General features: G+C 48.3%; 1 protein-coding gene across 1 annotated transcript in view; it reads right to left on the bottom strand.

The window, feature by feature from the left end:
- GRAMD1B (GRAM domain containing 1B) overlaps positions 1-523 on the bottom strand; it is a 246,578-nt gene extending 246,055 nt beyond the window's left edge. The window contains exon 1 of the mRNA XM_047877602.1: positions 450-523. Coding sequence (XP_047733558.1) covers positions 450-475 — 26 coding nt within the window. The 5' untranslated portion in view covers positions 476-523. The remainder of the gene's footprint in view (positions 1-449) is intronic.
- Between the last annotated feature and the right edge of the window lie 13,966 nt (positions 524-14,489).

Raw genomic sequence — 14,489 nt, 5'->3', positions numbered from 1 at the left:
ATTGATGGGGGTGGCCAGGTAGGGTGAGGGAAGCATCACCCAGGCACAAGGAAAGCCAGCGTCCCCAGGACAAACTTTGTAGACTCAGTCTCCCTACCCACAGCCCTGCCCTCACCACTTGCCTGAGCACATCTCCAGAACTGAATGGAGGAAGAAGCCAGCCTCGCCAGCTCTTGGAAATTCATGAGGGAGGTAGTCTACCCCAGCGGTTTCCTGGGGACACCAACTCTCAGGTGTGGACAGCACAGCCAGGCCACAATCCATGTTAATAGCTTTACCGTGCCCTCTGGTAACTTCCAGGTTGCACTCAAGATTGCGAGAACGAACAGCACCTCTCACTCCTGCCCCAATGTTTCCACAGCCGCCAGTGTCCCCCGGGGCTACCCCATTCTCACCCGGGCAGCCAGCTGTGGTCCTTCCGGGGCTGAGGAAGGTCCAGAAGTTCTTACCTGGGTTTTCTGGGGGAGGCGCTCATGGGCCCCGCCGGTCGGGGCGCCCCGGCTGCCGGCTGCTGCTCACCGCATCTCCCTGGGAGCCCGGCTTTGCAAAGAGGAGAGCCAGTCCCATCTGGAGCAGGGAGGAGGCGCGGAGCCCGAGGACGCGTGGAGCCGAGCCCGGATGGGGGCCGCACCCCAGCTCCCCGAGGGGGCGTGGGCACAGTGGGGGTGGGGGGCGGCTGCAATCGGGAGGGGTGGGGGGCGCGGGAGCGGGCAGACCCCTCCCCCGGCTGCGAGACTCCCGCTGGCTTCTCGCCCGCTGTCACGCTGTCACCGCATCACGTCCCCTCGGTCTATATAGGCATTGCCCCCTCCCTGCCTCTGCGCTCCTCCCCGCGTCGTCCCGACTCTACCTCTGTGGTTTCCGCTCCTGGCTCAGTCCCTCTGCCTCGCGTCCCCGCGCTCCCCTCCCTCCTCCCCTCACCCTCCCTCTCCCGGTGCAGCCTGCTGCCTGGATTCTCCCGGTGTTGCCTCGCTCAGACATTTAGCACTGCAGTGCAACTCGGGGACACACAACCAGCCGGTGCCTTTAAAACCAACCGCTCCTTTAAAATCAGACCATCAAGTTTAGTGGGGAAACCAGCAGCAGAAGCGAGGCTGCCTGGGGCTTAGGAGGGGGCCTGGGTTCAACTGGAAATGAACTGCCGCCCGCCCCCCACCCTCGGCTTCCCGCAGAGCTGTGAAAAGGGGTGTGAGGAAGGCGGATGGAATAGATCAGCAGAGTCCACAGGTGACCCCCCAGGTCTTCAGGATAGGGTGGAATCCCAAGTGGGTGGTGGCAAAATCCTAGCACTGCAGAGCAGGGCAGAACCTCAGGAGTCATCCGGTTCAAAGCGCTCATTTTGCAGAGACAACTGGTGCTCAGAGAGGTGCATTGACTGGTCCACAGTCACACAGCTAGCTAGAAAGGAGACCGGAGTCCTGGGATGGTCAGGACACCCAAGTTTCCGAACCTAAAGAACACTGTCGAGCGGCCCAGGAAGTAGCCTGTGCCTCTCCCTCATTCACTCTTGCCTCTGTTTCACCCCCGTTTCTGGGAGGTCGCCTGAGCCCATCAAGGAAAAATAATCAGCCAATTTACAAGGCAATTCCCCGCTCTATCCAGGACCACTTCTTAACCCCTCCCTTCTCCCAGGAAGGCTGCGAAGAAGAACGAAAAACACCAAAGGTGCGGCAATGCTGAGGCCGACTGAAGAACAAATCCTTTCCTATTACTGTCTTCCAGAAATCCAGCTAACAAGATCTGCCTTACAAAATCCCCAGTTTCCACTTCTCACTCTCCTCCTTCGTCTCCATCCTTCCCGGAGCCCTGACTGCTCTCTGTCACATTTTCCCCACGTGCTTCCTACATGGACACTAAAATCCTCCCTGGCAGCATCAGCGTCTATTCAAAGGGCCTCCGTACCAGAAGACGGGGGCAGGGGGTTGTCCTTGGCATGAATTCCCTCCCCAGGAGATGTTATTATCCCTGGAGGAGTCTTCTCACACACAGGTGTCTGGCCCCTTGGTCTGGAAGTGCTTCTCAGGGCAATGAGATTAAGGGCCCCTTCCGGCTGGCTGAGTTCCAGTATTTTGCACTCAATAGACTCTCTTTTGGGAACTTACGATGTCTATTTCACACTATGTGCCTTGGGGTAACAGCGAATGACCCCTACAGTGGAGTTACACTGTAAATCACCACGGGCTCCTCTATCAAATGTGGCCGCTAAAACGCAGGTGGTAGGAGTTTGAGCCCTGAAGCAGGTACCCCAGCCCCACCTTTTACCAGCCTGGTCGACCTGAACAAGGTATTGCACACCTCTCTAAGCCTTTGGGTCCCGGCATGAAAAATGGAGAAAGTCACGGACCCTTGCCTGGGGAGTGAATGAGCTCCAAATACGAACTGCCTGGAACATGGTAACGTTTTTTAGCTGTTACTCATACTGTTGTCCACGCTGCTATTCAGGACCAGGCCGCCCTCACAGAGACCTCATGCTTACACCTACTGAGTAACCCTGACCAAGTTGCTTAATCCCTCCCCTCTTCTCTCATAATCCCACCTATCTAAATCTCTCAAATGGGGATAATACATCCTTCATGGGACCGTTGAGAGGATTAACTACAATAATACATGTGAAACACCTAGCAAGGTAGCCAGACACATAATAAACCACCAACGCCCAACTTCACCTCCACTTACCAGATGTGGGAGCAAGCTATTTATCCTTTCCAAGCCTCACAGGGTTGCAAAGATTCATGTAACATCTGCAAATTATCTGGCACAGAGTAAGCGGTGAATATGTGCTAATTACCTTCCATCCTTTTCAAAACTGCTCAAAACTTATTTTTACCTGAAAGCATTCCCACCATATCTCAGTCACTCACGATCTCACTCATCCTTCACTTGAGACCCTGTAATACCAGTTTGTCTCATTTGCATGTATTTACATCCTTTTCCCATTCCCTCATTCACTTAGCAAAAATGTATTAAATACTTCCGTGCTATTAGGCACTGTGCTCTATTCTGACATGCATGTATTTCTTTTATATTGATTTTCAATTCCCAGAAGCTAGGAATGTGTTATGAGTGTGTGTGTGCGTGCGTGCGTGCGTGCGTGCGCGCGCGCGCATGTGTTTAAGCAGGCTCCAGGCCCAACATCAGGTTCAAATTCACAACCCTGAGATCAAGACTTGAGCGCTCTACCAACTGAGCCAGCCAGGCGCCCCTGGTTTTCCATGTGTTTTTAACCTTTCACCATCTCCTATAAATGATGCCATAGCCACAGGTACACTGAGCTACAAGGAGGCCCAAAGAGTCTACCAGGCAACATTTTTTTTAATATTTATTTTTGAGAGAGAAAGAGAGTGCAGTTCGAGAGCGGGAAGGGGCAGAGAGGGGGACAAAGGATCAGAAGCAGGCTCTGTGCTAACAAGCAGACGGCCCGATGTGGAGCTCGAACTCCCGAACAGTGAGATCATGACCTGACCAGAAGTCAGATGCTCAACGGACTGACCCACCCAGGCGACCCTATCGAGCAACGTTTTCATTTTACAGCCCAGGAAGGATAATCGACCTACGCTCATTACGAAAGCTAACATAGCAGTGATTTCTTGCCTCCTTATCCATCGTTCTTTCAACTATGCAAACAAACCTTCCTTGCCATCTGCTCCACGGAACACTAGTTGCTTGGAATGTTAACAGGTGGCACTCCGACACAGGGTTCCATGGCCAAGTGCGTTTGAGAAACAATGGATTAAGCAAAGTGAACCACGTTTGACTTTGGTTTTTTGTTTTACTGCAAGACTTTTCACCGTGCATTTATGAGAGAGGGATACAGCACACCTCACTTGTTAAATGCATTCAATCAGGAAAGCCTTTCTCATGAACATTTGGGAAACTACTTACCTAAGACACAGATTTAGGGAGCATGGTGCCACGCGATGTGACTGCTCAGTTGGTGTGACCTCCAGAGAGGTGTTTACTCATGACAGGCATTTGGCGAGTTCTCTTTAATGGTGGCAGTGGCAGTTTAGCACTTAGCGGTCAACGTACCGCTTTGGTGATACAGCAGTGTTGCCGAACCGAAAAGTGCAACCCTTCCTCTTTGTTCATGCGGTGTTAAGTCTGTTACAGTCATCCCCACAATGGCTCTGTTCTCTCAGAGCTGGGAGGAAGCGGCTAGTAAATACTCTTTGAGCAAGCTCAGAAGTGAGCAAAAGGGGATATTCATCGTTAATATAATAAAGAGCTTCCTTTAATTGAACAGCTGCTACACACCGGGCACGGTGTTGGGTGACTTATGTTTATATTTATATTCTCTGTTTTCTGTCTGTATCCTTATAGCCACTTGAAAGGGAAAGTCTCCACCTCCCACTTTGAAAACAAAAAGGCTCAGGTTCAGAAAGTTTATGGGGCAAGAGGCCAAATTAATCCAGTGACAAAATGACAACTACTAGCTTCCCTGTAGTCATGGCAATTTTCAGGGAGCGTAGGCATATTGTGTACTAGAACACCCTTTATGGGACATAGTCCTCTCTTTCACGGGAGAGGCAATTACAGAACAAATGTTGACAAATGTCCAATTAAGTAAGAAATAGAGCCAAAGAAATTCCTTTCTCAATGGTCTCCCCCAAGGGTCCACGCACTGGACTCTGCCCATCAGCTAGAATATGTGAAGGGTACAGGACTCTCATTAGCTCCTAAAAAGGAACCATGCTTCTTGGGGTCATCATTTCACAGTATATGTGAGTCAGTATGCTGTAGCCCTTAAAACACAGTGCTGTGTGTCAATTACATCTCAGTAAGACTGGAAAAATAAGTAAACAAAAGGAAGGACAGCATCAACTGATCAGAGAGGACATTTTGTATAAACAGAGAAAGGAAGACATAATTTTCTCCCCAGCGCTGGTAGGAACCCAGGCAAATGGAAGCAGGACAGCAATTTAATTCTGCCTTTCTCCCTCTCACCTACAGGATCTGTGAAAATTAATCAAGGGAAACTTCACTGAAGTACACTCCTGATTCTAGAAAGGGAGGCTAGAAGGGGAAGCCTGGGCCACTCCAAGTCAATTTCAAAAAGGATTGTCAATTACAGGCCCCACTAGAAGAAAAGTCAACAGGAAAGCATCATCAATTACAGGTCCCAACTAGGAAAGAAGTACATTCCATCTCCTAAAAGATACCCAGTATCCCTGCAACTAAGTCAGCGAGACACCATCTTCACCTCTTGCTTTTCTCCCGTGGACTTCCCTTCAGAACATCCCCTCCCAATTTCCTCCTTCTTCTCCATTAAATAATGTTCCTCTACTTTGTGGGACTTGCCTATGGTTTTTGTGATAGTTTCCTTGTTATGCACTGCAACTGTGTTACTCCTGAATAAATCCATTTTGCTGGTAAAATAACTGGAAATCTTTTTTTTTTTTTGAAGGATAACATAACACCCACCTCACCCTTCATCCCCAGCAAGAAAGCCACACCTGCCATGAACATGGGACTCCTCCTTCCAAACTAAACCTTCCTAACAACTACAGCTCACTCTTCCCTACCTGTTCCGGATGGGGTCAAGTCAAAGCACCCGACATGCTCTGGTAGCAGCTGCAGGATGAGAAAAGGGCTCTCCCTCTCCAGGAGGTCAGAACCCTACAGGCAGCCATGGTCACATGCACCTCCTGGCCAGAAATACAACCAGGATTCCCCCTCCCCCCTACCCCCCAAGGGGATTTGGAGCAAAAACCAAGCTAATAAGAGAGTAAAAGCAAGAGAAAAGAGAGCAAAGCTTTGTTATTTCCCCAGGCAAAAATCTACGAAGAAGCTTCTGAGATATAAATTATACCTGCATAGCTGATCCTGGAGAAGTGAGAACAGGGACATTTGGGTGGTTCTGTCATCAGTGGATTCTGTTTGTCCTTCTCAGAAACACCTGCTGTGTGGCTGTGCAGGTATACAGCTGTGCATGTATTAAGGGTCCCAGGGTATGAGGGTGGGTAAAACATCAATATTATATAATAACTATAATAATGTATCAGCTACTGTACTGAGTGCTTGCAATTCAGAATTTCCTGTAATCCTCACAATAATCCTATGAAGTTAGGTTTAGTCATCCCCACTTAATAGAAGAGAAAGCTGAGTCTTAACAAAGCTTGAGCGACTTGTCCAAAGACACGCAGTATTTAATGTGGGCACCTGTCTTTTATCTGTGACAAATAACAGCCTGAATGTAGCATTTCGAACATACCCTTTTTGGAGAGCAAACAGTCCTGTGAGGTAGATCAAACATTTCTCCCAATTTGCACGTGAGGACACTGAGGCTCAGATAGGTGAAGTAACCCTATTCTGGTCCAACAGGTAGAAAATGATATAGTGCGGTCTGGAATCAAAGGCTTACTCTACCACTCAGCCACTCTAGCAAGATAGGCACTTTCCAAATGTTGGAATCCTGATGCTTCCAAGAATCAGAAAATATGTCAGTCCTTCAAGAATGCCCCTGAAAATTCCCATGGCCAAACCAGTCAAGGCAAAGGGCAAATGCTTTGGGGGGGGGGGGGGGGAGAAGATTACAAAAAGCCACAGAAAGGCCAGAAGAATCCCTGGGATTTCCAGTCACTGCGTATGGGTTCCAGGAGCTGGAGTCCCTTTGCCTCTGTATCTCATAAACCTTAGGCCAAATGTTTAGTTTGTCCTGTGTAGAAAAAATATTAAAGATTAATGATAATACTAATAAAAGTGTATACTCCCAGGAATACCTTGGAGTATGGAGGTTCTGACCTCCTGGAGAGGGCGAGCCCTTTTCTCATCCAGTTCATCCAGGTTCCAATTCAGACCACCACAGTAAGGCAAATATTGCAATAAAGTGAGTCAAATGAATTCTTTGGTTTCCCAGTACATATAAGAAGTTATATTTACACTATACTGTAGCCTATCAAGTAAGCAATAGCCTTATATCTAAACAAATAATGCCCATACCTTAAACCTAAAAATACCTCATTGCTAAAAAATGCTAGCCATCATCTGAGCTTCCAGGGAGTCATAATCATGGATCGCAGATCACCGTAACAAATATAACACTACGATAAAGCTTGCAACATTGAGAGCATTACCAAAACGTGGCAGAGACGGGAGCACATGCCCTTGCAAAATGGCGCCAACTAACTTGCTCGGCACAGTGTTGCCACAAACCTTTCATTTGTAAAAATCACAGTATCTGCAAAGCGTAATAAAAGAAGGTATGCCTGTGGCTAACTTTTGCAAATTTCAGGCACCATTAGAAGGAGACAAAGGACCAACAGAACAAGGTCCAAGTGAACCACGTTATGCACCTGGGGCACTTACCATTGGCTATCATTGTTAAACCGCTTCTCCTACAGAAAAGAAGTAGGAGGCGACCAAGATCAGCCCTTTGCCCAAGCCGGACTTAAAACAGAGGACCCGGCTCCAAAAAGCGCCAATGAGCTGCCTGAGTTGCCTGCTATTGTCGACCAATCAGCGCGAGGCGCTTCCAACCAATCAGGAAGGAGCACTGCCCCGCCTCCTCATTAGCACATCAGACCGGACTGGACCGGAGTGGGAACCTGAGCGGGAACTTTCTGTATACAAGTAGGGCCTCCTGAGTGCTCAGGGGGTGTTATGTAAGCACTTTATGGTGGTTTTCTGTTCGGGTCGGGCTGTAGGCTGACTATAGCCTTGCTTTGGGTTGGGTGTTGTTTTTTTTTTAACTTTTTAGTATTTATTTTTGGGAGAGAAAGAGCGTGAGCAGGGGAGGGGCAGAGAGAGACAGTCACAGAATCCGAAGCAGGTTCCAGGCTTTGAGCTGTTAGCAGAAAGCCTGACGCGGGGCTCGAACTCACGCGCCGTGAGATCATGACCTGAGCTGAAGTCAGGCACTCAGCCAACTGAGCCACCCAGGCCCCCCCCCGGGTTGGTGTTGTTCCTATAGTTGTCTTGCCTGGAAACGGGTCGCTGGTAACAGAAGTAGCTTACTTTTACTTAATTAGGAATCATGCTATAAGTTATTTTCTCCTTTGGTAGATAATGAAAATGAGGTGCCAAGAGGTGAAGGAATTTGCCCAAGATGATCTCTCTAGTTAGGGCAGAGCAAGAATTTAAACCCAGGGAGTGTGCTGCCAGAGTCCAAGGGGGAAAGAGCTGATGACTAGGGTATTGTTGGATGCTCTGACAAGGCTTGTGGGTACCAGCTTTCGTGAATTCTTAGAAGAGACCCTCGGTAAGCACCTGCCTCTGAGGGAAGGGTGCTCTGGGACCATCATGTCCCTTCCTCCAAGCTGGCCTTTGCCCACAGGCCCTCAGCTAATGTTTCTGCCTATGACCCTCCCAGGGTCACCAGCTGCCCCTTGTCAGACCCGCAGAAAGAGAAACCAGGCTGGCTGGGGGAGGGGTGCCAAGCAAGGGACTTCTCTTCCTCTCCTCCTGGGAGCACCCATCTGGTCTGTATCACCGGCTGATTTGTGCTCCAAAAAGCCTGCTTTCAAGTGAGGGTAGTGGGATTTGGTCCCATGAGCCAAGCCTGTTAATCCAGTTAGGACTTTCCCCCTGCCTATGGGCATCACCCAAGCCTGCAGGATCTACTTTGGGCATTGAAACAAGGCTCCACCAGGAGTCCTGCCACAGAGAGGGCTAGGGGCTTCTGGGCCTTTCTTTTAGGGAACACATTTGACCTAAGGGATTAGGATGGCTTCCTCCACTCTTTCCCCGCTGGGTGTTGTGACACATTGTTGAAAAACAGAGGCAAGAGGATATGGGTGGGGTATGGATGTATGACAGCCTGAGGTGGTAGGTAAATCCAGACCTATCCAGGTAAATCTCAGGAAGCCCACACTCAAGTCTGGAAAAAGGGGGTTTGAACTTGGGGTAACCATTTCCCTTCTTTGGGCCTTACTTTTGTCCTCTATTAAATGAGAGTTGGGTTGGAGGAACTGTATGAGGTTTCTTCCATATTTGAAATGGAAAGAGTCCTCCAAGGAGAGAATATGGCCAAGGTGTTCCTCTCCTGGGACAGCTCCTAATGTCTCTCAAACACAGAACTCCCATTCTTCTGGACTCCACCCACTGGGCTGACGCAGAGGCTGTTGTGGGGCATGAACCCAGGTGCCATGAGATCGTGACCTGAGCCGAAACCAAGAGTCAGATGCTTAACTGACTGAGCTACCCAGGTGCCCCCTGGGCTCCCGTATTCTCTCAGCTGAGCCTCACCGGCTGCCAACCTTGGGGTTAGGTCTTTATTTGCTTCAGACTTTGCTTTCCTCTTTTAATTAATACAATGAAAAAACTAATGAATCCGTATGGGGTGCCAGGCAATTAGCTAATCAGAAATATGGTTAATAAGCTTTGGAACATGAAGTGTCTCGCAGAGAATATCTATCCGATTCCTCAACCGTGTCAGGCTCTATTCCTGACAGGCAGTGGCTACTGAGAGCACAGCAGGTTAGATGATTTATTCTTAAAAGGCTTTCCCTGGCTCTGATTCCCCCTCATGTGAAAGAAATAAGGCAAGGCCAAAAAAGAAATTAGGCTGGAACACGAGAGTGGAAAAGCAGAATTAGGAGGCCAACCTGGGACCTTGGGCTGTCCGTAAATCTTAGAAGTGGGTGCTGAGTCTTGATTAGATAGCTCTGTACAGCCACACTAACAAGCCATCCCTAAAGCCGTTTGGTAGTGACGACTGACCAGATGCCCTGTCCTTTGTCAAAGTCCCCTTGCTCTGTCTCTGTCACCGGTTGCTTCACCTAATGTTAGGGGCTATCAGAACTGGAGTTTGGCTGCAGGACATTCCAAACTAAGTCTAGGACTCGAAATTTAAGTCTTCTGCCCTTGGAGAGAGGCACAGCAGACATAATGAGAAAAGCCCATCCAGGCAGATGGCCCGTGACATGTGGGGAGGTTGGTGACAAGCACTAGGCAGTGATCCCAGCAGGGAGGTCCCCAAACCAGAGGTGAACGGCGAAGTACAGTGTCACAGGCAATGTGGGAGGTCTGTGGGCGTGCCCAGCTTCTGGATCCCACTCCCGAATGGACTAGTAAGAACAAAGAGGGGTCCTGTCCCAGTGGAGCTGGGTACTGGCCAGCTGATAAAGTCAGGACCATTTATAGATGAAAAAACCGAAGACCAAGGCCAGCACGTGGCAGGGCTGGGATGCAAACTCAGGTAGCCAGGATCCAGATCTTAACACCCTACCCTGTTTCCTCCCAGCGCTAGGCTCGATCTAGCTATACAGGCAGTGTAGGGGCCTGGCAGGAACCCGGGAGGTCAAGGCAGAGTCAATTCTGGAAATTGTTTGCCGACGGATTATAAGCCACCATGTGAAGGGCCTCTCCTGTGGGTCCAAATGGGGTGCTATAGACTCAGGAGGCATATGGGAAGAACTAAGGAGTGAAACCCCAATTCAGTGAAAAAGCACCGAGGAGATTCTGCAGTCTCTCTCCTACAAGTCAAGTGTCCAGACTCCGACAGATTCATCCCAGAGTGCTGAAATAACATACCAAAAGCAATGTCAGACCCACACCAGTAATTCTGAGAAATTGTGGGAAAGTGAAAGACCAAAGCCCTGAGTTCTTGTTTTTAATTATTATTTAAACAATTGTTTTAATGTTTACTTATTTTTGAGAGAGACACAGAGTGTGAGCAGGGGAGGGGCAAAGAGAGAAGGAGACATAGAATCTGAAGCAGGTTCCAGGCTCTGAGCTCTCGGCACAGAGCCCAAACCAGGGCTCGAACTCACGAATTGCAAGATCATGACCTGAGCTGAAGTGAGACACTTAACTGACTGAGCCACCCAGACGCCCCCCAAAGCCCTGAATTCTGTTGTCCTTTCCAGAAAAGCAGAGACTGGAGAATCTCTAACAAACGGTTAGGAGAGATGATTAAATACCTAACTTAATGCTACCAAAGCAGAATCAGACTGGAGTCCCTAAGAACAAGTCATACCAACATAAATGAACTTACCGTTTAGATGGGCTTACTCTGGACGTCAAAGTATGCTTATTAAATCCTTGTGTGTATCTTTTATTCATTCAACATCAGTCGAGAACCTGCCACACAGGAAAGCATTAGTTAATGAGACAATTCAATATCTTTTCTCTCAGAGTGTACTGGGAAAAATGAGAAAATAAACGTGTAAACACAATTTCAGATAAGGATAAGTGTTAAGAAGAAAATTAAACACAGCCATGGACTTGCCAGAAGGATGGGGAAAGCTTCTCTGAAGGTATCTGAGCTGAGACGAGTCTGAGAAGGAGCCAGAACTTGTGGCGATCCAGGAGGAGTTGTTTGAGGAAGAGAAAATAGTCAATGCAAAGTTGAAGACGCTGAAGCGAGTTTGGCATGTTTCAGAAACCGAAAGAAGGCCGCAGTGTCTGACCTGCATCGAGGGAAGGGAAAGTAAGGGGAACACGCTGGGGACGTGGGCAGCTTTGCAGAGATTTGCAAACTGGGGGCGGGAGTTCAGATTTCATCCTCGGTGAAAGTGGAAATGACTGAAGAGTTTTAGCAGGGGAACGACAGGATTCGATTTACCTTTTAAGAAGATGGCTCTGGCTGCTATGTGGAGAGCAGATAGGACCTCCAGCAGGAGTTGAAACGGGGAACCAGTTAGGGACTCAATGCGTTTGTTCAGGGGAGTGAACTTGGTGGCTTGTGCAAGGGTGGTCCCGGTAGAGAAGGTACAGTGAGTCAGATTCAGGATACATTTTAGGTGTTGTTGTTGTTAAGTTTATTTATTTATTTTGAGAGAGAGAGAGCAGGGGAGGGGCAGAGAGAGTGGGAGAGAGAGAATCCCAAGCATGTGCTGCATGGACAGTGCAGAGCCCAAAGCAGGGCTCGAATTCGTGAAAACCGAGAAAACATGAGCTTTTCAAGATTCAGACACTTAGCCGACTAAGCCACCCAGGTGCCCCCTAGGATACATTTTGGAGAGACAGATGATACCTTCGGCTTGCAAGCAAATAGAATTTATTTTTAATTTATATATATATAAATATATAAAAAATATATATTTATATATATATATATATATATATATTTTTTTTTTTAATAATGAACAGGAGTGCCCCAAGAATTTGTAGTGTTAAATTCTACAAGAGCACGGCTAGACCTTTAGCCTTGGCCTTCTACTTGTTGACACCATGTGCCTCCGTTTAGGGTATGAACTTGCACAGTCCCTGATTTAGTATCTCCCTGGTAGCCTTCCTTCTAACGTCTAATCCGGCTCCCATTTTTGTGAACTGCCTTCTCAGGCAGCTCTGACTGGATGCAACATGCATACCTTGCAGTCGATCTCTGTCTACCTCTGGCCAGGGTCTTGGGGGGTCGGGAGGGCTGAGCGTGTAATGGCCGAGGGGACTCCAGTACCAGCTGAGGATTTCATGAGTCTCCAGCCTATTTCATCACGCTCCTAGTCTAACTCCTCATTCCCAGGCCTCCAAACCACAGATCTGGTTGGCCTCTTCCTTCCTAGACTGTGTACCATTTGCATACAGAATTGTCCCCTCTGCACTACCCACAAAAGCAGCAGGGATGCATGTGGCTCTTTCATTAACTGGGCACAGAAAATTTGGCTGTCACTAGGCCCACCCAGAGTGGAGCCAGTTGAAGCAGGGAGAAGAAGGGCTTCCAGAAGATTCTGAAGGGTTCCTTTTCCTTTTAATATGCCTGTGAAAGAGAGGAAAGAGAGCTGTCACAGGGAGGAAACAACTTTGAAGTCCAAAGATTATTGAAACGGCCAGGCTTGTGCCAAGAGACTGGCTTCTAATTTCACTGGAGCTTCCGTTACTGAGTCCGTACTAGAAACCTGTTTCTCTTGTTGAGGATCTGGCATATTTTACGCCCTCCAAAGGAGCCGTTTACTCTGGAGACATAGAGTCATGTAGGATAATAATCCCAGCAGACAAATGGGAGAAGACAGCAGTAATAAATATCACTGCTAAGAGAGCATAAAGGAAGTAAAGGCTTGGGGCATCTCGGGAGCACCAGCTGCTTAATAATAAAGGAAATGATAACATGACTCCTTGGCAGGGCTATAAAAATATCTTTTAGTTACAGGTGTCAACGCCCGAGTGTCTGGCCCCTGCTTTATTACTGTCATTTACTATATGCTCTTGGTGTCTGCTCACAGCACAAGCTTTTTTTTCCCCTGACACCAGAAACACAAGGCTTTCTCTCTCTGAATTCCCAGAGTCCCCTAGTCCTGGGTCCCATTTCCTCCTACATTCTCTCCTAACCCAAGATTGTCTGGTCTTTTTGCTATGGAGAGAAAGGGAACTTTCTTTCTAGAAAGGCTTAAATCATCACATCTGTGTTCATTGAACTATTAAGCCCTCTCCGATCTGAGGGCTGGGGTGGGGAATACAATTATAAAAAATGGTGATGTTAAGAATATGGTTTTCTTTTTAATTCAATTCTATTTTCCGTTCATAAGCCTCAAGAGTTACAAGATGTGAGACAGCTCCCTGAAGGAATTTGCAATCCAGTAAGAAGGGATTGTACTACGAGTATGAAATAAATTGAGTGAAAATAAGGGATCCTTTGGAAATGAACAAGCCCCACCCAGCTGGGGAGAAGAGAAAGGTCAGGAAGTCTTCCTGAAGTTGATGGCATTTGCGGTGAGCCCTGGGATTTCGTTTGAGGCAGGGAGCAGTAGCAGAAGGCTGGATAAATGAGCGGGGCCCAGATGGGACTGGAGAAATTGTCTCAGCTCTAGAGCCTGAGCGATTTAAGGACACCTCCAAACCACAGATTTGGTTGGCCTGTTCCTTTGGTTGGCCTGTACCAATGGGTACAGATCAAGAAAACTTAGATGTTTGGGGCACCTGGGTGGCTCAGTCAGTTAAGCATCTCTCTCTTTTTTTTTTTTTTTTTTTTAATGTTTATTTATTTCTGAAGGAGAAAGAGCCAGAGCACGAGCAGGGCAGGGGCAGAGAGAGGGGGAGACACAGAATCTGAAGCAGGCTCCAGGTTCCGAGCTGTCAGCACAGAGCCTGATGCGGGGCTCAAACCCACAGACGGTGAGATCATGACCTGAGCCAAAGGCAATACTTGACCGACTGACTGAGCCATCCAGGTGCCCCATGGCGTTTGACTCATGATCTCGGCTCGACTCATGATCTCGCGGTTCGTGGGTTCCAGCCCCATGTCAGACTCTGTGCTGATGGCACAGAGCCTGCTTGGGATTCTGTCTCTCCTTCTCTCTGCCCCTCCCCGACTTGTGCAAGTGCTCGCTCTCTCTCTCTCTCTCTCAAAATAAATAAACTTTAAAAAAGAAAAGAGAGGGGCGCCTGGGTGGCGCAGTCGGTTAAGCGTCCGACTTCAGCCAGGTCACGATCTCGCGGTCCAGGAGTTCGAGCCCCGCGTCAGGCTCTGGGCTGATGGCTCAGAGCCTGGAGCCTGTTTCCGATTCTGTGTCTCCCTCTCTCTCTGCCCCTCCCCCGTTCATGCTCTGTCTCTCTCTGTCCCAAAAATAAATAAACGTTGAAAAAAAAAATTTAGAAAAAAAAAAGAAAAAAAA

The sequence above is a fragment of the Prionailurus viverrinus genome, chromosome D1 (assembly GCF_022837055.1).
Source record: "Prionailurus viverrinus isolate Anna chromosome D1, UM_Priviv_1.0, whole genome shotgun sequence".
Taxonomy (NCBI): Eukaryota; Metazoa; Chordata; class Mammalia; order Carnivora; family Felidae; genus Prionailurus; species Prionailurus viverrinus.
Note: the sequence above shows the minus strand (reverse complement) of the source record. Positions and strands in the feature narration are given on the sequence as shown.